This window comes from Lethenteron reissneri, chromosome 26, assembly GCF_015708825.2.
Source record: "Lethenteron reissneri isolate LAM-NWPU_2019-01 chromosome 26, ASM1570882v1, whole genome shotgun sequence".
Lineage (NCBI taxonomy): Eukaryota > Metazoa > Chordata > Hyperoartia > Petromyzontiformes > Petromyzontidae > Lethenteron > Lethenteron reissneri.
Genome location: NC_083804.1, coordinates 20,931,028 through 20,953,520, shown reverse-complemented (window position 1 = coordinate 20,953,520; position 22,493 = coordinate 20,931,028). Strand labels below are relative to the sequence as shown.

Sequence of the window (22,493 nt, the reverse complement as noted above, 5' to 3'; positions counted from 1 at the left end):
CATTATTCCAAATTCTCCCATGAATCGCCCTCTAATGCAAACATATTGCCTTTGCGAACTTGACCCTGTTTGTTCGAACAAGCCATGACAGAGCCAATTACGGTGAGCGGGCTGATACCTGGTGGGAGGCGGCCGTGCGCACGAGTGCGCTGCGCGCCCGGGCCCGTGCATGTGCGCGCCCGAGCGTGTGCGCGTCCGGTGCCTGCACACACACCCGCGCACGCACGCGCGCGCTCGCAAGTGCGCAGGCCATCCGGGGGGCAATTTGAGCAGCGTTGTGCCACAAACGAGCAGGGGGAAGGCCACGTCAATTACGCAAAGTGATCCGCACCGGTAATGTCACAACACCTCGCGCTGTTCGCGGGCGTTGTCTGTTTAAGCGGTTGCACGGCAGTGGAAGCCGTGGGCCATGGCTAGGTCGATCGGGAGGCAATGACATTCATTTATGCACAAAGATTTTTCTGCTGTTCACTAGAGACAGTTTGTGATCTAATTTTGAGCAGCAGCATCTGGTTCATTCGCGGCCCGTTCTTCGCAGACACTTCATTTGTAAGGATGTTTATTACCGTTCTGAATGTGAGTTTATTCAGATGGCTCCGTTTGTATCCACGCCGCTTATCCAGCGATATGTATCGCTGCAGAGTGCGGACACATTCTCGTGGTCTTCTGTTGTGCAGTGTATCACAATGTTTTCGGTGTCCACAAGCAAGCAAATGGGGACCGTTGGACTTAGCGATTGTGTACCCGAGGACGACAAGCTTATTGATTATATTTCCACAAAACATAGCTGAAAGAGACAGCCATAAATGGGCTCAACTCCTGTCCTCACGCCAGACCGCCAGCTATCTCTGGCCATGTGGTGCTTTCCAGAGGTTGCGCACAGATTTTTGCGATAGCTCTTTGCAATGCCTTTTTTATTATTATTATTTTGTACAAAGAGAGCTGACGTGTCACATAAGGTTGAGTGGCGACACGGCATGGAGCGCCGATGCACGCTTTTCTTCCGGAAAAAAACGGTCACATCAGCTGCTCTTGTCACGTACACTCTTTCGTTTCGGTCAGACTTTTTAAAGCGCAGCCTGTGCTTTTAGTTGGGGGTGGGTGATGGGGATTTTGAGCGTGTTTTTTTTATTTCTTTTATAAATGGCCTCTCACAATAAGCCATTAATCTCGTGATAGATTATTTCAATAATAATAAAAACAACGCGTTAATTCGCCAAGAAAATCCTACACAAAGTCAAAAGGTAATTTTCAGGAGGGTCCAGTTTTGCGTGTGAGTGGATCCGGAGTACCAGGAGATCGCTGGCGCATGTCAGGGGAGAACGAACGTGAAGCCGTGGAAAATCCCTTATTGTGCTGCCTCCTGCAGGCAGCGTGCTGTCAACCCCTCCAGCCGCCGTCTCGCGAATCGTATCACAGAAACGTCATTGCTTCGATCCAGCAACCCTATCTTCCCGCCCCGTCCCTTGGTGGCCGCCGTGCCCTGCACGCGTTTGAACGAGCGGTGTACGCCGACGCCGCCACATTTGCACGCAATAAAAAATGTCCCCCCGATCACCGCGCACACCGTGTATCTGCCACCATCCTATTTGTCAACATGGACACATAATTAAAACTCCTCATCTGCCATTTTAGGTAAGTTGATTATACAATGGCACAATGGCAGAAGAACAGATTAAACTCCGCTGATGGATGAGCGCTGTCAAGGCGCTGCTCGTCGCGAGAGTCTGGTTGAGGCCAGAGATGTAGCGCATGTTTGGCAAGCCCCACTTTCTGGCCCCATATTAGAGGCACGCACTTCACGTGCCAGATGGTCATCTCGGCAGACAATGCGACCTGTCCTCGGATAAATAAGTCTGAGCCAATTACCAGCTGGAGTAATGCACCCAAAGGCACGAGGATTTGAGGCCTCAGCATTGTGAACGAGCTGCTTCAGTGCATGGCCGCTGGTATTTAAATGTTCAATAACACTGTAACCTAATTCCCTCCCACATTAACCAGACGTCTTTGGGGAAAAAAAAACCCAAATTCAATACTTGGCCCCGGATAAGAATTTTAATGTCACTTACTGCTGGCTTCCAAATGAGCTTAACACATACCGCTTACACATTGTAATCCATTTGATAAAGGTGTTGATTACATTTCATTTCAAACTTCCAAATCTGGCCGATTGCAAGAGTATCAAGCACGTAACTGGATGTCTTGTGTCGGGCGGCGAGTCATGCGGGCCAAAAATTCTCAATTTTTTGTTCGTGTGCGCATCAGGCGTGCCGGTATCCGCACTCACTCTGGATCATTCTCCACAGCCGATGGGAGAAATTCTCGACCAAAACCAACGCCCATCCGATTGAAGCGTGTTTTTCTCCTGTCACCATCGCAACAGTGCTACCCAGTATGCTTTTCTGCTCCCAACAGCTGCTCAGACAGTCTGGGGCGGCAGTGCGGTCGGACATGGTTTGGTGATGATTATCGGTATGGTGGCAGCTACACTTGGGGCCCAAACTGGAGATGAATTGACCTGGGTTATCAGGCCACTACTTCAAAGCTAATCTCCAGATTCCGTATAAACTACAGCCGTATGAACTAGGCCCACGGTGAGGTTCGTGATTGTAAAACCAGTTTTGGGTTGTGTGGATTGTTTTCTATTCTTTTCAGTGTTTCTTACGAGAAGTTGATTGCAAGAATTGATTAAAGGCGATGGGGGTGGTGCAGAATGTGGGTCCCGGGAAGCGACCATCAGCGATTGTCGCAACGTTAAAGGCATGTTAGCACAACTACGGGGAAGAGCACTCCAACAAAATGCCTCCAGGATAAATGCTCCCTTCCACAATTAACACCGAGGCGTTATGCACGCTCTGGTGGCCGCAGTAATGTGGCAGGCACAGGTGCGAGCTGTGGTCAGAGAGGAAGGATCAATAACCATTGTGGTGAAGCTTTTTTTGCACGGACGCTCCGAACCCCGACCTCCTCCCTCCCTGCCCCCTTCTCCCATCACAAACACAACTTTTCGGACACTGTCACCTTGTTTCCCTCCCACAGGAGGTTTGCCACAAGGGGGGATGGCACTTGATGTGGTTAAGCTTTCACAAAATCTGAAAGAAAAAAAATTGGTAAAAATGTCTTTTTATCGTACACACCATTTGTATATCATCCCACTTATTGAACTGCGCTAAGACACGCTACTGGTTTTTATGCCCCCCCCCCCTCCTCATTGCACCACATGCCCGAAATAAACGAGCGCATGTGCTGAACACCCTGGCATCAGACCAGGATTCCACTCAACAGCTTTGTACAACAAGGTGCCCCGAATGTCAAAACACCTAAAAAAATAATTTTCCAGGGGGTTTAAAAAGAAGGAAGAAAGAAATTGTCATCACTATAATTATTCTGTCACACACTAAACGTGCATAATATGGGGGAGGGGGGGGTTCACATTCAAATTGTCGCACTCCTTCCACAACCATGACTCGGTGTCACAAATTCAGGGCGCAGGGAGGCAGCCCTCTCATGCACACTATTGTACAACGTGTTAACCCATTCTCATACATCTGTTTGAGGTTTTCACTCTCTTCTCCTGGCATGGCAGGAGTGACCTGGTGGCCCAATTGTTCTCTTTCGCCCCAGTAGAACATTCTGCATTTCCACGAAAGTTAAATATCCATGGCTGGAGCCGTGCCAAACTGTTCTTGCGACTGCCCCTGACATGGACTCATTTCTTGTCCCGACGCTTCATGACCATATAGCGCCACAGACTCGGCTCCCTCCCACTCCAATCTATGATCTGTCCACGACGCTCACGGTCCACCCTAAACCACATCAAGCACTGCACAAACCGTGGCAGCAGATGCGGATACCTGATGCACAAATGTAAAATGTAAAACTGTGCAGTGTTCGACTGTGTTCATCCAGAACAGACCGTACAGCTTATAACGACGCAATGCCCTGATCCACAATATGAAGGAGACATCACAGTGATACACTCCGCTACACCTGATGCGGTTGTCTAACTTGACCACCTGACCACCTGAATGTGAAATTGTAGTTGTCGCCCTGCATCTACATCAGCCATAGGAAAGAAGAAGAAGACTCGAATCCCTCCCCCAACCGAAGCTCTCACCCCCCCCCCCCCTTCCTTTCCCTAACATTTGGATGAGGCAACCGTAGCCCAAGCAAGAATCGACTGAGCTATCGTCACGTTAGCGCTGACCCCATGACGTCCGTGGCTCAGGTACTGGGCCCGATTGCATGCTTCTGGAAGCGAGGAAGTGCCGCTGTGAACCTGAGTCGAGTCAGCCCAGGCAGGCTGCCGTGGGAACTCAGTGGCTCAGTTCCAAAACTGGGGCTGGCTCGCTTCAAAGTGGCCGTGCAAACGTGGCAACAGTCTGGCCAGCACTGGCCCCAAAAAAGACACCGGTGGGGTCATAACTAAGGGGATGAACCCCAACGCATGCGCCCCAACGTTACTGTTGCAATGTGAGACCCTGGCACCCCTGCTTACGATATTTTTTGATCGCTTTAATATGTCTAAACAAGTGGGATGGCATTCAACCATATAGCTGTGGATCCATTCTATGAATGTTTGTGTGTGTGAGGGAGCGGTGGCGTAACGGTTAGCGCGTTGCGCTACAAACCCGGCAAACCGAGTTCAATTACTGCTCACGGCCAACACCAGTGACGATTATTTTAACCGGTCCTGGGCCTCCCTTAGATCGGCTCAGCCTCAAATGAGTGCCTGGTGTGGTGTGTTAACATCGTTCACTCGGGATTCAAAGGTGTTTGCCACCCACCCCCTCGTGTGCTGCGCCGGCCTTCATAGGTGCTCGCTAACAGCACTTGCCCCAACAGTCTGTTCAGGCTATATGGGAGATGTTTGTCTTTGTTTTAAGCAAGGGGCTGTAAATCACATTTTAATACCACATGGTTCGTTTTCCGTTGTATAAATGGATATTGATATGAGATTTCGAAGGTCAGTCAACTAACATTCTTAGTTCATTATCATAATAGTGGCTGTTATTTTTATGAAACCTGTTCACAAACACTGTACGTAAAGTAACCTTCCCCTCGCCTTATGCTACTTCCCTACATCACGGCTGGGCAGTGATCAAAAGGAAAACGGATATTTTTTTTTTAATCCACATGCCACCATCATCACTAGCTTACGTAGGCTTACATTTAAAGCATTGCATTAATTCTAGGCTGGAGCATGTGGCAATGTTCACACAACCTGCACTCGTAGCAATGCCAGGCAGAAGCTTTTGCACTGCAGCCCCGCTGCTCCAGATACACGTAATTACTTATTCATTAGCCCCGTTGAGTCGAGTACATTAATGTGTCAGCCACTTGTGGTTATGGTATTATGCATTCCTGCAAGGCTGCTCGTGGTGACGTCTGTACCCGGTCACTTTTTTAAAGGCGCATTACATGGGTTTGTGTACAGCGGTGGATGAGTCAAAATTGCTTGGGTGAAAGATCACTTTAAAAAAAAAAAAATCTATTTTCATGTTCATCTGTTGTTTTATTAAAGATGACACCGGCAGCTTCCCAGAATTGTCTAAATTGTGCAATTTAACTTTGAATGCAAGCTTGGGATTTAGAATTGAATGCAAGCTTGGGATTTACAAGAAATGCATTTTGTTGAGTAGAGAGGAAGACTGTATGAGCAACATCATGTAATGCGAACACGAATTGAAGGGTGGGGGGGAGGGAGGCGATTGGAGGAGGGGAGGGCATCGGCGAGCATCAGAGTGGTGGAGCTGAGTGAAATGACAAGGTGAGGGGAGTAAAGGGTGGACGAGTCAGCCAGGGGAAGGGAGTGAGTTGTTGTGGTGAGACCCCCCCTCCTGAGATGGTGGGGAGGTGAGTGGGTTTGGGTTGGGCAGCGCTGGTGCTGGCAGGCCTCCCCCCCCCCCCCGCAAGCCGTGGGTAGTGAGTGCAATGCCATGTTCTTTTCTGACCCACCGTGGTGCCCGCTGCCTATCGCCATCGACCGTGAGCCAAGTGCACTTAGCGAGTCAAGGAGCTGTCTTTTTAGAGAACGTGAAGTAACCAACACAGTTGTGAGCATTACTCGACTTTGCAGGGAAGTGCTCAAGCACCTTGTGCAATTTTAAAACTCGGCCAATGTGACAAATGTGTCTCCTCCGACTCCAAGGGCCTAAAGTTGGCAACGTATTTTTTTGGGGAGTTTCAGTTTTTATTCTACAAAAGTATATATTTTTTTAATGAAGACTAATATTCTGAAGCGCACCAAACAGTTTGACGTTCCAATGGCATTTTCACTTTGAAAACTACATTTAATATATATATTTTAAAAATGTGGGGTGTTTTTAGTCCAGTGAAAGTGTCCATGTAACTGTCCATCAGAGGTGGAGTGAGTTGGGTCAGTGGGCTTGGCGAGTTTCTAGGCCCTCACTCTGCTGGCCTCTGGCGATAAGCCGACTATCGCAGCCTCCCTCGGACCAGCTTGCCCCTCGGTTTAAATTCAGGTTCGGGCGGAGATATGACGGTGGGTGGGATTTACAACCTATAATAGCGCATCATTGCTGATCGTATCTCCCCTAATATTGCCTTTAGTACATGACATTAGGCGTATGTGTGGCGGTAATTAGCATAGAGGGTGTGAGCGGGGCTGCGACTCGGATAATCCCACCCAGCACCTGCCTAATCCCGCACGCCTTCTTGCGGAGCCTCGTGGTATAATTAATTAGCTATAAATAAATAATCTCTGCCTGGTGGCACCATTGGCCGGTGGTGAAGAGGTCCATCTGTGACCCCCCCCCCCCCCCCGTCATTTCTTATTTTTGCGGTGAAGGCCGCGTGTACAGCCCACATTTTGAACTAATCTCATTTGGATTATCCTCGCCATTAAAAAGATGCAGCCCGCCGCTCTTGTCTGCGGCGGTTGGGTGGTGTGTTGTAGCGGGGGATCGGGGGTCGACGGGATGAATGTGAAAATTGTAATGAACTGCATTGAAATCGGGTCGCACACACACACATGATGTGGCCGTGCGCGCGCGTGTGAGTGCGTGCGTGCATGCGGCATTCCTAGCTCCGAGACCCGACCGCCCACAACAGCGGTTGTTCCACTATCTCCAAATGACATCACGGCATCATTATTATTATTGCACAGGCTTCCTATGCGTGCCTTTGAAGGCGATAGAAACTTGGCCGCGTCACCAGACTCGGCGTGCACTTCCAATATTTTTCCTCCCGCCGTGCATAATTTTTAAATCAAGCGCGTACCTTTCGAGGTTATAAGGTAACACGGGCCACGTTTAATTGTGCGCACAACTCTGGGTGCCGGCCGCTGACTTGCGCGTGCACGCTTCTGCTGCCCGGGAGAGAACAGGGAGCGTGGTGTCAGCACCCTGCATTGGAAATGCACTGTATATATTAGAGTTGCTAATACACGCAAAGCCCGAGGGCCCTTGGAGACTGCACTTCTCATAAAGAGCGAGTAATGAGAAATGGAAAGCGGGCCTCTCACATTCAACATCGTTTAAAGGGGCCGTTCAGCGTTCCAAATGGGCCGTTTTGAGAAGAAGAAGAAGAGGAAATCCAAAACATGATTTCATAAAAGTTTTTGTTTTTATGGAATGCGACGTGAAAAATTAGAGTGCATTGCTCTTACGGTGCTACCGCGAGCTGATTTTCACGCATTCCCTTGAAACCTCTTGGTCGGTGGGGGGTCTCGGCATTGGAGACCACCGTGAGATGCGCCGTGACCCTCGGATCGTGTCCAGCGTGGCCACACAAACGCGGCGCCGCCAGCCAGCCCCCCCCCCGCACCTCGGCGCGCGCGTTCCGTTCGTGAGCTCCGTCGATACCGCGAACTCCTCGGGCTCTGGTGCCGTGCCGGGTGGGCTCCGGACCCCCGTTCCGGCCGCGTGGTCTCGGGCCCGGTTTATCGCTGCGCTAGAGACGGGCGGGCGCTTCCCGGCCCTCAGGGCTGCAACTCCCCCCCACCACCACCGCAAAACCAACAACAGATGGGCTCCAATAAACCGCCCCGCGAAACGTTCAGCCTCGCGCTCATCCACCGGCCCGCATCCGGCCTGCAAGCGCAGCCAACAGATGCTCGGAATCTTTAATCAATGACTCGTGCCGCTCAGTGCCGCCGGGGTGAATCCCTGTTATTAGAGGCCCTAATCAGAGGATGAGCCTGTCACTCGCGCGCTACACGAGCCTCCTTTATTGTTGTTTTTCGAGAGGCTGTCTGTCAAATGGCTCGGGGCAAGTCACCCAGGATGCGGCTCCGTTATTGCACATGTATTATTGCTGTTGTTGTCCTCGTCGTTATTACAGTGGTGTTTTTTTATGGTGGAGTAATGCCCCCCCCCCTCCCCTTCTATCTGTGTCGGAGTTTAAATGCCCTCGGAAGTGCTCTTGACCTTGATGAGTCGATTGTGATCATAACATCGCGGCTGCTTTCATGGGCTGCGCTCATGCTCCATGGGATTCAATGTAACTACGTCCATGACCTTTGCCTTCCTATCACATGCGTGCATTAGGATGTATCATTTATAATGGACGCACACGGGCAATGTGACCACTTTGTAGCGACGGTCAAGTCACACTTTTCTCTCCGCCATCTGACCCCGCACCCCCCTCACCCCCACCCCCCGATGATGAGAGCAAAGGTCACGTTTTCTAAACGCATCTCTCTGTTTCTTCTCTTTCTTCATCATCGTAGTTCTGCGAGACGAATTCCGGCAAAACCCATCGGACGTGGTGGTGGCAGCCCGGGAGCCGGCCGTAATGGAGTGCCTGCCGCCGCGCGGACACCCCGAGCCCACCTGTGTCTTGGAAACGCAACGGAGTGGCGCTCACGGATAAGGACGAGCGTGTGACGGTATGGGCACAGCGGCCCCGTGGGGGTAGAGAAGGGGGGATGGGGGCGGCACACACTCGCGGCATTAATGCGCTTATCGACGCAGAGTCGGGAATAGTCAGCAAGCGCCAGCGCAGAAATCATAAGGAATCAATGTGCACCTCACTCGACCGGAATTCCCACGGCGTCGTATCGAGAGCGAGAAGTGCGGACAGATTGGCCCGAGTAACAGCTAATGAAGCCAGTAAATAACGACGAGGAACACAACTTGTAAATAACTGCAAGAGCACCAGGTGACCGGGGCTGGTTAATCACCATCAGGCATGTATACGTGTCGATGCACACAGTTGCCTTCGTGTGCGTACATGTCCCAGAGATTGCCGTGTGTCCCAGGAATATGGCCCTCGAGGAAAGATAGAAATTGACGCTCTGAATGGAGCTGTTTTCAGGGTTGTGCGTTTCCGCTGACACCCATCTGCTACTAATCGTGACAATAAAGCAACCGCATTTGTGGGCAGAGAAACCACAGCAGGGCTATAATCCATTTCGACATTGATTTTTTTCACTTTGTCTTACCATTAATGATGTCGTAGAACTCTCGTTGCATTACTGAGGCTCAATCTTTCTCAACTCCTAAACCCAGAAGAGCTTTGACTGCAGATTGGGTTCTCTAATTCACCATACAAAACACGTTTTGGCTTCTGAATTCATGAAACACTTTGTTCCAGAATAAAAGTAGCACGTAACACAGTAATTGCCAGCTACATACTCTCGCTAATCGCACACCTTGGAAAAATGATTCCAACAAAGCAAGCGCTATTTTTGCGACCATTTTTCTTTTTCACCTCCCTTTAATGAGTTCACCGGTGAGCGTGTTGAAACCGTGAACCTCGCCGGCGCCTTTAAAACATTCCCAGACTGTGGAGACAAGATTCATTTTTCATTCGTAGCCCCCGAGACTCGGATCCCAGCTCCCTGGAGCTTTAGGCTCGGGGATGTGCGGGGCCACTGACAGACGTCAACGTTACATCCTCGTCGCATGCCAGCCGGCCGACAAAGCAGCCACCTGAACCAGGAAGTGGAGCCTAATTAAACTCGCACGTTTATTGAAGTGAAAACACAGAGAGGTAAATTTACATTACACCGGGGGACGGCACTGAAACGAAAGTGCCATATCTGTCATCGTGGCTCTGGTCAAACGCAGGATATGGGTAAGGATATGCTCTCTCAACCCAGACTGTAACAACGCGAGGATTGCATCCGGGCAAGCGGATGCATCTGTCACGATCGTCGATTTCACGTACCTTCAACGTCGGCACTCTTTGCTTGCTATTAAATTACCATCATCGGCAGCCATTATCTATCCACTACTGGATGAATGCCTTCTCAAGCCATCGACGTCCCTCACAGTTTGACGATGTTGCACTCCACCAAGCCTGCTACACGAGGGCCAATCTCATCGCTATATCCCCACGGGTGGACACGCTCCTAGGCCTGCTCCCTCCATTGGCTGCCACTCCACGGTTAGTCTCAACCACTGGCTATCATCCCGTCTCGGCATGACTCACTTATATTTATAAACGGTCAATATGAAGCCTCTAACTTGGGCATGTTCATTGATCCACGTGTTCTTCTGTCTGTCTCTCGGTGTAATTCCAAGCATGCATCGCCTTTGCGCATTCATAGCGCTCTTAGATATGAATATTTTATTTAATTGTGAGGACAGTGGACGCCAGTGAGAATTGGTCTATTGTTAGGCAGGAGTGGATTACACCTTTCTTCTGCTATGAAACCATTGAGGGATTCTTTTTTTCCGGACCACCTGATAAGAGCAGCGACATGACCTCTTAATAGGCAGAGGTGTGCATTGTCTGTTTAATATTCCAATTTGCTTACCTTGTTAGCGAAGAAAGTAACGTTTTAATGTGGCCGTTAAGAATGCACTTTACGAATTAAATTTCAAGCTTATTTCTGCTGCATAGAGGCCATACAACGTGCCATATTAGTCATGCGATGTGCATTCGTGGCAGTTAAGGAAGATTTATTTCATAATTACATTTTGCTGCCAATTTTCAAGGTCTGACCATTTGGTTCGTGGTGCAAACGCTCGACATGCTACCGTAACAGATGTCACATTTATTTTCCACGGGCAACATGCAAATATTGCAGAGCAATAAATAGTTGGTCGCATAGAGACCAACATAGCGGTGAGAGGACCCCGAGAATTCCCAACCACTAATCATCTCAAAACTTTTGTGACACTTACCCAATCCCTTTACCGCGAGCATTTGTGCACGTGCGAGTGAATCACAATAGCCGAAGGAAAGCCACGCATGCAAGGAGATACATCTGACAGCGAGAGCTTGTGAGACATGGGCTGAACGCCCTGGCCTGGCACAGGCGCCGTGGTGACATCACCAGTTCACTTAATGGCAAATGGCGGCTGCTGTTGTTGTTGTTGTTGTTGAACACCGGTGGAACCGCAGCGGGAGGTTCCACGGGGGGTGTGTGTCTGAGCTGTTCTGGGCCGTTGACGGAACGTTCCTAGAACCACTCGGTACAGCTCAGGCCTTATTCCAACATGGGTTCAACGGGGTCGGTGCAGTGTTATTGACGAATGTCAAGACATGTCAAGACAAATTTATTTTTGTTTACATACATGGCACCTTTCTGGCACGGAAGCGCCACTCAAAGTGTCATCGCATTAATCCTCAACATCGACTTAGAATATTCTGAGCAATGAAATATATATTTACATACCATCTGCAGTCGTTTCATGTATACAATAGAAGCAAGTTGTGGCGGTGAGTTAGCTGAATGTGTTGACATTTTTTTTTCATTATTATTATTTGTGCTAGTGCACCACCGCAGTGTCACCAAGTAATTAGTTCACCGCTGCTGAAGGAGCTACATAAGTAGGCTACATGGCCTGGCAGGGCTCGCAGATCACTGCCGTGAGAACCTAAGCTCTAATAGCCCATTTGCCTGGATTATGAACTTGGCAATTTGGCTGTTAGGTGCTCATGGGAACCCAGCGTCATAGCTCCACTATATTCCTTTACAGTCAAAGTAAGCCTTACCTCCAAGTGTATTGTTATTATAGGCATATCATTGCCAGCTGAAAGCATACCGGCCTAATGCATTATCCATGCAGATTGTCCAGTATCATGCCTTTCCAAAATTGCACTTTACCCGTGCCATTGCTAAATATTGATGCAGGGAATGCTGTTTTATGGTTTAAAAAAAAAAAACTATAAATATATTGAAACAAAATCTTGGCTCATTTTTTTATACCACCAAAACTTTGATCCCCTGGGGTAAAATATCCAATAAAATATCAGAGTTAATTTTCTTTCCCCACTCTGACGATTAATTCTCAGTGAAACAAACAGAAGATGCTTTATATTGACCCAGACAGGCCTGACAGACCTGGCGTTAGAAGCTTGTTTGAGAGGAATGGCTCCATTGACCCGTTTTTATTGATTCCCTTGTTGGCAGACCTACAGAACACAGGGTTGTTTTTTTTAGAAGTTATAAGCTGCACCTTGCAATCTTCAAAACATTCACGAAACTTCTCACATCAATCAACCCCAGATACTCCAGGGCTCTCTTGGGCCAGAGTTTCATTTCCAAAGCAAACTCCAGGTTCCACTCCAGGCAGCTTGTTACCACCTTTTGCAGCATGCATGTGCCTTTTTTGGGATGATTCATTTGTCCCCACTCCTGCAGTCCACCCTGTGATCTTGTTTTGTGGATTACTTCCTCGCAGATCCGCGGAGGCAAACTGATGATCTCGAACACGCAAAAGGCAGATGCGGGGATGTACGTGTGCGTCGGAACCAACATGGTCGGAGAGAGAGACAGCGAACCGGCGGAGCTCGCTGTGTTCGGTACGTGCCACCAACCCCTCCGGCCAAACACTTCTTCACTCTGCAGCGAACTGCTGGGGTCCAGAACACATGTGCTTACCGCAAATAAATCACAATACCTCGCTCATCTCGTCAAGGAACATAAACCATCATCGCGTGAACTCCGGTCATCATGGCAGCAGCAGCGGCTTTTGGGCTAACTAGCTATCGAACAAGGATGGTCACTGTGTCACGCACTTTCACATGTGCTTCTGCGACCGTCTGGAATGCTCTTCCTTCTGATATTCGGAGAAACACTGGAGCTATGCACTTTTAAATCATCTCCATTGAAAACTAATTTATTTCGAACTTCCTTTTGTGTTTAGTTTGTTATCCTTCCCTCGCACAGCATGGTTGGTTACGTAGGGTGCAAAAGAAGTTCAACATACATACATACAGTGGCGTAGATATCGAGTGAGCAGGCGGTGCAACCGCCCCGGGGCCCGTGGGACACAGTGGCCAGGCCCCATGTCTGCAGTCAGGGATGACTGCAGACATGGGGCCCTAATTTCCATCCTTGCATCAGGTCTTGGCTGACAATCCAGCCACTGAGGCTGGTTCCCACCAACATCAAACATCATTTGCATTGTACCTACCATTTCTTGCATGGTACAAATGAATTGCCCATGTATCTATCACCTCCCAGAATATGTAATTGGAATTTAGAATCCTTCAAAATGCCTCCACTTCTTCAGAACCAGATTTTCATGAATATTTAACCCTGACCTTTAATGACCTGAGTTGCTCATCCGTTCACTGATGTTCGTCCCATCCCTGCGTCTCACCCACCCGGACGCGTCCCCAGAGCGGCCTACGTTCGCGCGAAAGCCGATGAACCTTGTGATGCTTGCCGACTCGGACGCGGAGTTCCGCTGCGAGGTCCACGGCGACCCCCCGCCGACAGTTCGGTGGAGGAAGGAGGATGGAGACCTCCCCAAGGGCAGGTAAGATGAGGCACCGGAGGATCCGGGAATTTCCATCGCAACTCTCTCACTCTCCCCTCCTCTGTCAACCCCGAGCGGCCGCACGGAGCATAGAATATTCACTTTGCGTAAAATGTCGCTCGGCTGTAGAGCAGTCACTTATTGCGGTTGTCAACTAAAAAAAAAACTATGCTTTCATGCGGTCAATGTTGCAGCTTTTTCTTTTCTCTTCTTAATTACATCGCTCTGCTTCCTCATGTCCTTGCTCCTTTTCTCCTACGCCTCCCAGCCAAAGAGATTGGCAGCCTTTTTGTTGACGAGTCCACTTTCTCCAAATGCACATTCAGGTCTTGTCCCAAGGACGGCGAGGCGATAGTTGTGGGAGAAGGAGGAGGAGGAGGATGGAGGCGGGTCGGGGGAAAATATAATATTCTTGTGATGTTTTGAGCCAATCGAAAACCGCTGACCCGTGCGGGGCGGTATGAGAAGAGGGCGAGGTGCAAAAAATCTTATTGTCGGGTTTCCCTTGTCATTGGCGCGAAGGGACAGGAATGGGGGAACAACTTAAAGCACCTGCTCTTATTAAAGTGCTGCCCGGGGGCGATTGAAAAGGTTAGGTTAGGAATCTTATTGGTGGCCACTCTGGCTTACAGCTTTAAGGACGAGGGCTCTCCTCGGAGCATATGCATTGAAATCACTCCTCGCGGAAGAGATGAAAGTGCTCCCACGGCATTGCAGAGGTACCGTCTCTCGCTTAGCCGTGCGGATGGGCAACGACGGGGAATTGATGGTGCAAAATTAAACCTGGCCGCGAATGTATCTCTCACCGACAGAGCGGACATAGCTGCAACCTATTTTTGCCAAACTCGCGCAGCATTGGCAGCCCATGAAAGTGAAGCGGATATGTGCATGAGTGGCTTTGTGTGTAAACTGAACATTTAATTGGCTTATGTAATGAACTATGAAATCAGTGGTTCATGGTTAAAACATTCTGTGTGTATTTTCGTGATATTTTACAAGACGTTTTAAAAAGGTATTTTTAAAATCTTGGTCAAAAGAGAATAAGGATACTGTTAAAAAATAAAATTAGAACAATTAACACTGTAGGATATTTTACTTTCTTTGAGCTTTTCATTTGGCGGGCCTTCACATCATTACCATAATTTTAATTTATCTACGTTTTGACCATATAATAATAAAAAATAAATGGATTCAATGAAAATCCTTTCAAACGCAACAACAAAGCCCATGTTTAAAGTCATGAAAGCTCATTGTTTGAGATGAGATGGAACGGATGAGTTGAGTCTGAATATGGCATGGAACAGAATACCATCGTGTTTTGTATATTTTTTTATGCCTGTTTAGCCATAAAAGCCTTACCGAATATTGGAAATGTATTCACGAGGACCCTGCTAAGTTTTTTTTTTTTACGGTTGGGGCAATGATTGCTATGTTTAATCCCAAATGAGTAATTTAGGTGGTAATAATTTCTTCAAATGTGGACCATAACACTGGCACACAATGCCCTACTCTTACGAATGAAATCGTGAGATCTTTAACATCCGCTGCTAAGTCGAGGCCACATCACCGGTGTGACGTGGTATTCCGCCGTGGTGTGGCATGGCGTGTAATGATATGGCCTTGCCTTGGGTACCTTTGTGTATCGTGGTGTGACATGGTGAGTTGTAGCATAGTATGTGGCGTAGATTCTCCATGGCATGGTGTGGCGTCGCGTGTTGGTGGCATGCTACACCACGGTGCGGTGTGTCACGGTGTGACATGATGTGCCATGGCATGGCGTGGCAGGTTTGAGATCCAGGACGACTACACGCTACGTGTGGAGCGTGTGGGTGGCACGGACGAGGGCACGTACACGTGCGTTGGCGAGAACCGCGTGGGCAAAGCTGAGGCATCGGCATCGCTCGTGGTGCACGGTACAGCTGATCCCCCGCCATCGCCCCAGCCCTCCCCTCCAACTCCCCCCCCCCCAACTCTAAGCACACGTTCAACCACATCCACACGCCGCCCTGGTGGGTACATCTCACCAGTGCGGCACATGAGTGCACCGCTCAGCAAAAGCGGCGATCACTCAAACGCAAGCTCGCGCATCCACACTACCAAGTCACAACATCTCCGTGCCGACACAACCACACTCCGCATATCATGTGGGTTATTGGACTTAACATTTTGTGCCATCATTTAAATTTACGGTGCTTTTGGCAATCTATTTCTGGATGAAGGCCTCCCCGTGCCGTGCTTTATCATGTGAGATGGGGTTTGACCGTTTTTCACCACGCTGGTCAGTGGGTTGGTAAAGGTGATGCCCAGGAAAGATCTAGATCACAATCGCCTCTGGTGTTAGCCATGGCCAGGAATTTAACTCGGGGTCACCAGGTTCATAGCGCGTAGCATGCACCATTGCACCATCGATAGCGTTAGAGAAATTGTCACCTATTGGTAAACACTGTGCACGAAAAATCAAAAGACTTCACACTGCGGACAAGTACATTGCCTACACGGTAGATAAATAAATAAATACATTGGCATTTCTTACAAATTCCATGCGCTGTCATCGAGCCATTTGCGTTACGCGAGCGCCAGAGTTTTGAGAGTGATCATAACAACAGCTGACCATTACAGAGGACCTATCTGTGTTCGGCACGCGCGCCGTTTACTTGTCACCAACCTCGCCATCAACTTTTTGACGCAGACATCGACATTATCCATTACCCATTGTAATCATATCTTCCTTTTTTTGTTTTTGTTGTTTTCCTTTCCTCCCCCTCTCTCTCTCTCTGTGTTTTGTTTCCCTTTCCCCCTCCCCCCTCCTTCGTCCACCCAGTCCGTCCGTATGGTAAGTGACCATTTCCATTTCATTGTCCACGAGGAGCGACGTCCGAGAGTCCGGTGTGTGAGCGAGATAAGCCAGTGGGGTCGTGGCCACCCAACATTTGGCGTCGTCCTTAAATCAGGCTGCGGCCTGCACCTCCCAGGAAGCCCTGTCGGCGGCTCACACATCTTCCCTGTCACCCACGGCCTCCGTAAATCAGCAAAATTGTTTTGTTTTTTCTTCCCAATTGCACGCGCGCTCATTTATAGGTGGAATTAAACCAACGACTATTCGTCATTCTCTTTTGTGCTTTTCCTATTAATGGTATCGCCCCAAATTGCCGGCCGTCAATTTAAGGCATGGGATTTTGTAATCTTTTGAATTCACCGTATAATTTAGGTGTTTTATACAACCGAAACAATAATAAAAATCATAAAATATGGGCAGACATATACGGTACTGTATTAGTATATCTACATTGCGTAGTGTGCAGATGTGATACATGACTGACATAAACATGATATATGAACGTCAGATATATATGTACGATATACAACTAATGTATGCGGCATGTGGGAAGTGATATACGATACTTGATATGTACACATTAAATATGACATGCCGGCACTGCAGTTTATGCTAAACGTACATAAACACAATAATTATACCCAGTGTAAATAAGGTTCGTCACAGCTGTGTCTCATTCATTTCTCATTCACTTTACAAAGTATTTGGCCACTGGCTCATGGTGATGCCCTCTGTAATGGCATTCTTCACTCAAGGCTGCATGTTCCCCCTAATCAGTGCGCTGTTAATGTGCATCGGTGGCATGGGGTCGCCGTCAGAACGGGGCCTCCTTTATCCCGGGCATGATCCATATTCCGTCTCGCTCCCCGCGGAGTCCAGGGGGGACAGGGGATGTGTCAAGCCTGGCCGGGGCGAGCATCAGATGTATTATGTAAATTGTGTCGCGCTAATGACACGGAAAGAGCAGGGATGGTTTTGTTCCCCGTGTAAATGGCTTTTATCATTTCGGCGCACAAACTGGCGCCCGTGTGTGTGCGTGTGCGAGCCGCGTCCTTTCATCCTGCACGCGGCGGGACCCTTACACGTGTAAATCGAGCACTCGCGCTAATGTGATTGCTCTGCTTCCACGATTCATTAATTAAATTCTAATGTCTGGCAATTAACATTAAAATCAGCCACTGAGTGAGGAACAGCACTTGAATTCATCTGCGGAGTGGCCTGCGCGAATGGCTTGATTGTAAGTGTTTCTCTTGCTGGTGTGTTAGTGTTTTTGAATTAGCTCGAGTGCCTATAATGTGTGCTGTTGCACAAGTGTCGTGCACACTTCACTCCGTGCTCATCTGCATGCGATAGAAACCGCGAGCGATCACGAAAGCAGTGAGAAGCCCAATAACTACTTTTTGTTCATTTGTAAATGTGTTCAGCCTCGTGCTCAAATGAACCCTTGCGTCCAGCAAGCAAACAGTGTGTGTTTTGCGTGCGCATGCACGTCTCTCTGTGTCTGTGTTCTGCATGTTTCATTAACCCATCCCCACGTGTGTGTGTGAGTGTGTGTCCACTGACCACTTAATTTAGATTTCTCTTTTGAACCCGTGTGTTTGCGCAGCTCCGCCCCAGTTCGTGGTGCGTCCGAGGGACCAGATCGTGGCTCAGGGTCAGAGTGCCACCTTCCTCTGTGAGACGACGGGGAACCCACCCCCTGCCGTGTTCTGGCAACGGGAGGGCAGTCAGGTAATGCGGCGCTGGTGCAGTTACAATACGGAAACCGCAATTAGGCGCAGGGAGCATAATTCCAGTCGTAAAAAATACGTGCGTCGGACTGAAATTGAACGAATTTTGTTCGAGGGATACATTTCACGTAATTGTTTGCCAAAATCTGATTTCGTTTTCTGAAAACGATGCCAATTTATTCTCTTGGGGTGTTGTGTTTTGGGGAATTATGAAAGTGATATAATTAGGTGGGAGAAAAACCTGAGTAATGAACGTACGAAAACAAAAGCGTATTAAATCTTGAAACCCAATGTGTTTTGCGGTAGTTGCAGGAAAAAAACACGAGGGAAGGGATTATGGTTAAGCTGTTTAGGTTTTCTTTTTATGCGAATGGTTTGAATTAATGAAATTTAATCCATGCGATGCTTTTCACAGCATGTATTCATTCCCACACTCAACGCTTTTCTGAACCCACGAGCCTCATTTTTCAAATCGTGTGACCTTCCGTCACGAGCCGCAGTTAAGCGTTCACTTGGTACAAAAGGCAGCCATCCACATGACCCTCATGCAATCCCCTTCCTGCCTCCACCCACCAAACACCCTGCAGAATCTGCTGTTTCCAAACCAGCCATCCCAGCCGTCGAGCCGATTCTCGGTGTCCCAAACCGGCCACCTCACCATCACGGACGTACAGCGCTCGGACTCGGGCTACTATACGTGCCAGGCACTCAGCGTGGCCGGCAGCATCCTGGCCAAGGCGCTGCTGGAGGTCGGCGATGGTGAGTGACCTCACACTTCTTCTTCTTCTTGGTTCTTTCGGTAAAGTCACGTGGAAGGGAAGTAATAAAATAATAAAAATAAAACATAATAAAATAATTCTCACGACGATTCGGCCACAACGCAAGCAGCCGTCCTCAGGTGAAGAATGAAACACCACCAAGCTTGGAGCGTATGGCTCCAAGCTTATGGCTCCAAGCTTGGTGGTGTTTCATTCTTCACCTGAGGATGGCTGCTTGCGTTGTGGCCGAAACGTCGTGAGAATTATTTTATTATGTTTTATTTTTATTATTTTATTACTTCCCTTCTACGTGACTTTACCGAAAGAACCAAGAAGATGAATCCCTGCAGTCACGAAAGCTGTGAATCGAAATTTGACCTAACACTGCTCGGCTAATGTCTTCCTGTATGTAAAAGTGTGTGTGACGATTATCGGAGCTGGTCCTGGACCTCCCCTAGGTTGACTCAGCCTCAAATGAATACCTGGTGCGATGTGTAAGCATCGCCACTGGAGAGACAAAGCAGCCGGGCGTGGTGCTGACCACCCACCCCCTCGAGTGCTATGGTGGCCTTCATAGGTGCTCGCTAAACAGCACTTGCCCCAAAAGTTTGTTACAGGCTATACAGGGGATCTTTGCTTTATTCTTTGTGTTTGTGTATGCTTGCCTGCGTGTGCTGGGTAATGAAATTGATCCATTCATCATTCACACCAGTCTTGTAAACCCACAGCACCTGGGTTTGTCCTATGACTGTCCGATTCCACGTTGGTCTCCACATACACCTAGCCTGGCGCAGAGACAAGTGACGATGTCGTTGCCACTTAGTGGAAAATGGTTCTTGTGGTTTTGTTGATTCATGTGCGATTTTTGACCAAGTACAAAACCATTGTTATTCGTGGTCTTTGATACCCAGCTCATATTTCTTTGTAGTTCTGCCATGTATCGTTAAAATACAGGCTTTCTATCCATGCAGCGATGTTGAGTGCTTGTGTGTGAGTACATTACTCCAGTTGCACTTTGGCAGGCTACTTTGGTCACATTTTGGAGCACTTTTACTGTTAGACGTGCGTAATGAGAATAGGGAGAGAGAAAATGTTTCGTGTGTGTATTTCCTGCTCATTTCATAGAAAAACACACCCATGCTTTTAACATCAATGATACCTGTAGTGGTACATGGCAGGTTAGAAGCCCTGATGGATCGTCCGGCGAGCATGACGCGATACTGATGAAAAATAAACACGGCATCCTTTTAGCAATCACCATGCATCCAGTATTCGGAGGCAGCTGCCGCAGCTGCCTCCGAATACTAAACGCAGGCACTGTGAATGAAACATTCAAATTCACGGAAAGTGCACAGACATTATCAAAGGACACTTCACACGACCCGCTAAAAGCGCTTTGTGACGAGTGTATCTTTTTTTATTTAATGTAGAGTGGATTACTATAGTTATGTATTTTTTTGCTTGTATTTTTTCACTCGCTGTTGAAATGCGGATACATTTCACGGGGTGCGATGGAGATGTGATGCGTGATTAATAGTGGTCATGGGGGCGGCAACGGGTCATGAGATTTTCTGATTTGCTGTTCAGATATAGAGTGGGCTTCGCGTGGTCACTCACAGGAAATGTTCAACCGCTGCTATTTTACTAAAACAAACTGGCAATGTGCCACTGCAAAGACAACAATTAAAAGAAAAATACAAATTGTGATAATTGGTTTTTTTACCCTTCTATCTGGCAACCAAACTGACACCTTTTTTTACAAGGAGTCATGTTTACATAGACCACAATACCTGCAGTCATAATGCAAACAAAAAACATCACTCTGATAATGTGCACTGTCCTTGAAGTTGATTGGTCCACACCCGAGACAGCTTTCCTTAGAGCCTAGTCTCACATGGGTTGGACCAGATGACGCCAAAAGGCGCACAACTCAAAGACAATGCACCATCAGAGTATGAGAGCTCGGGGTAAGCATTTACACCAATACAAATTGTGTTTCCACATAGATCATGAAATGGTACGATCTAACAAAAAATATATGTTTTCAAAGTTAAGTAAAAAAAAAGAGAAATAATGGCCACCCCGAGCCCATGTTAAGATACTGAGCCACTGCCAACAGGGATATCACGAGGGTTGCTACCTGTCCCAGGAATAGTCTGTGGCAGTTTCGCAGTGGTCCTGGGATCGCTGTCTTTTCCGCTTAGACAAATGAGAGACAAAACAATGTTCCGCACTCGTTTAGAAAGAGCTCTCATGCACTTTGAGTTTTCATTGACTCAGCTCACTCACAAAAGGAGCCTGTCACACACTTGGCAACTGCAGTTGATTTGGTTGGCAAGTTGATGCGCTGGAGAGAGTTCTGCGTCTAATTTGCTTTTCGTCATTCCTGATCGCCACTTGCTTTGCAATGGATAGCGAAAAAAAGTTAGACCCATTTTTTCCATCATACATATGTGGTATAACTGTTCCACTATAACATGTAAGGATGTAATAACCTAATCCTGAAAATCTTTACATCGTAGCATGCGTAACGTTTAATTTGCAGTAGATAACACGATTTGATAGTTGTCCACATTCGCTATGAATCTAAATAATAGCCCTCTAAGAATGGATAAATTCATTGGATGAAAATACATTTCTATGCTCACAATACAATGCGTCCAATCGTGTGTGAAAATCAAATATTCAAAATTCCTACGCATTGTATGCAATTGATTAACGCGTCCCCTGCAGACACTTGAGGTGCTACATTCACCACAACGTTAATAACAATTCAACAACATTGATATGTGAATCCAGTTGTCACCGTGCATCACGACTATTCAAACGAAGCAGGGAGCTTTAGTTGCATTAAAACCGCTGGGCACTTGAAAGCAACCGCAACCATCATTGTACTTTGGCACATACTGCTGCCCGTTTGTCAATCCACTGCTGGATGAGGGCCTCCCCCACGCCATGCCTGTCACGGGGATTATTTGACCACACTTGATCAGTCGGTGTTGGCGAATGTGGCGAACACAAAAGTGGGAACACAGACGTACTAGTACAGAAAATTATTTTTTCTGCACTGCACTCTGCTGACGACGTGACCGCCCCCGCCACCCCCGAAATCGCCTTCACCGGGTGTCTAACCAACGCTGTCGTCCCTCCCGCAGCCCTGGCAGACAGCCCGCCGCCCATCATCCGGCAGGGCCCCGCCAACCAGACGCTGGCCGTGGGCTCGGTGGCACTGCTGGCCTGCCAGGCCATGGGCATGCCCACTCCCAGCGTGCACTGGCTCAAGGACGGCAGCAAGCTCAGCCTGGGCAGCGCGCGACTCGCCTTGCAGTCGGGCGGCACGCTGAGCATCAAGGACGTTCAGGTAGGATAACATTCGTTGTCCTGTTTAGTGTGTTGTCTTTCAATCGCACCTCCGATTAGCACGGTGAGGGGCCTACATTAGAAGGAGCTCTACGGAGTCCTCTAGGGGGTATTTTTGGCCTACTCT

The 22,493-nt window shown here is 48.3% G+C and overlaps 1 protein-coding gene across 1 annotated transcript in view; it reads left to right on the top strand.

Moving 5' to 3' along the window:
• The window catches only part of LOC133347856 (roundabout homolog 2-like), a 277,152-nt gene that overhangs the window by 206,729 nt on the left and 47,930 nt on the right, over positions 1-22,493 (top strand). The window contains 8 exon segments of the mRNA XM_061560535.1: positions 8,693-8,796; positions 8,798-8,851; positions 12,600-12,720; positions 13,544-13,682; positions 15,468-15,595; positions 18,125-18,249; positions 18,836-19,007; positions 22,162-22,367. Of these exon segments, the coding sequence (XP_061416519.1) occupies positions 8,693-8,796; positions 8,798-8,851; positions 12,600-12,720; positions 13,544-13,682; positions 15,468-15,595; positions 18,125-18,249; positions 18,836-19,007; positions 22,162-22,367 (1,049 nt within the window).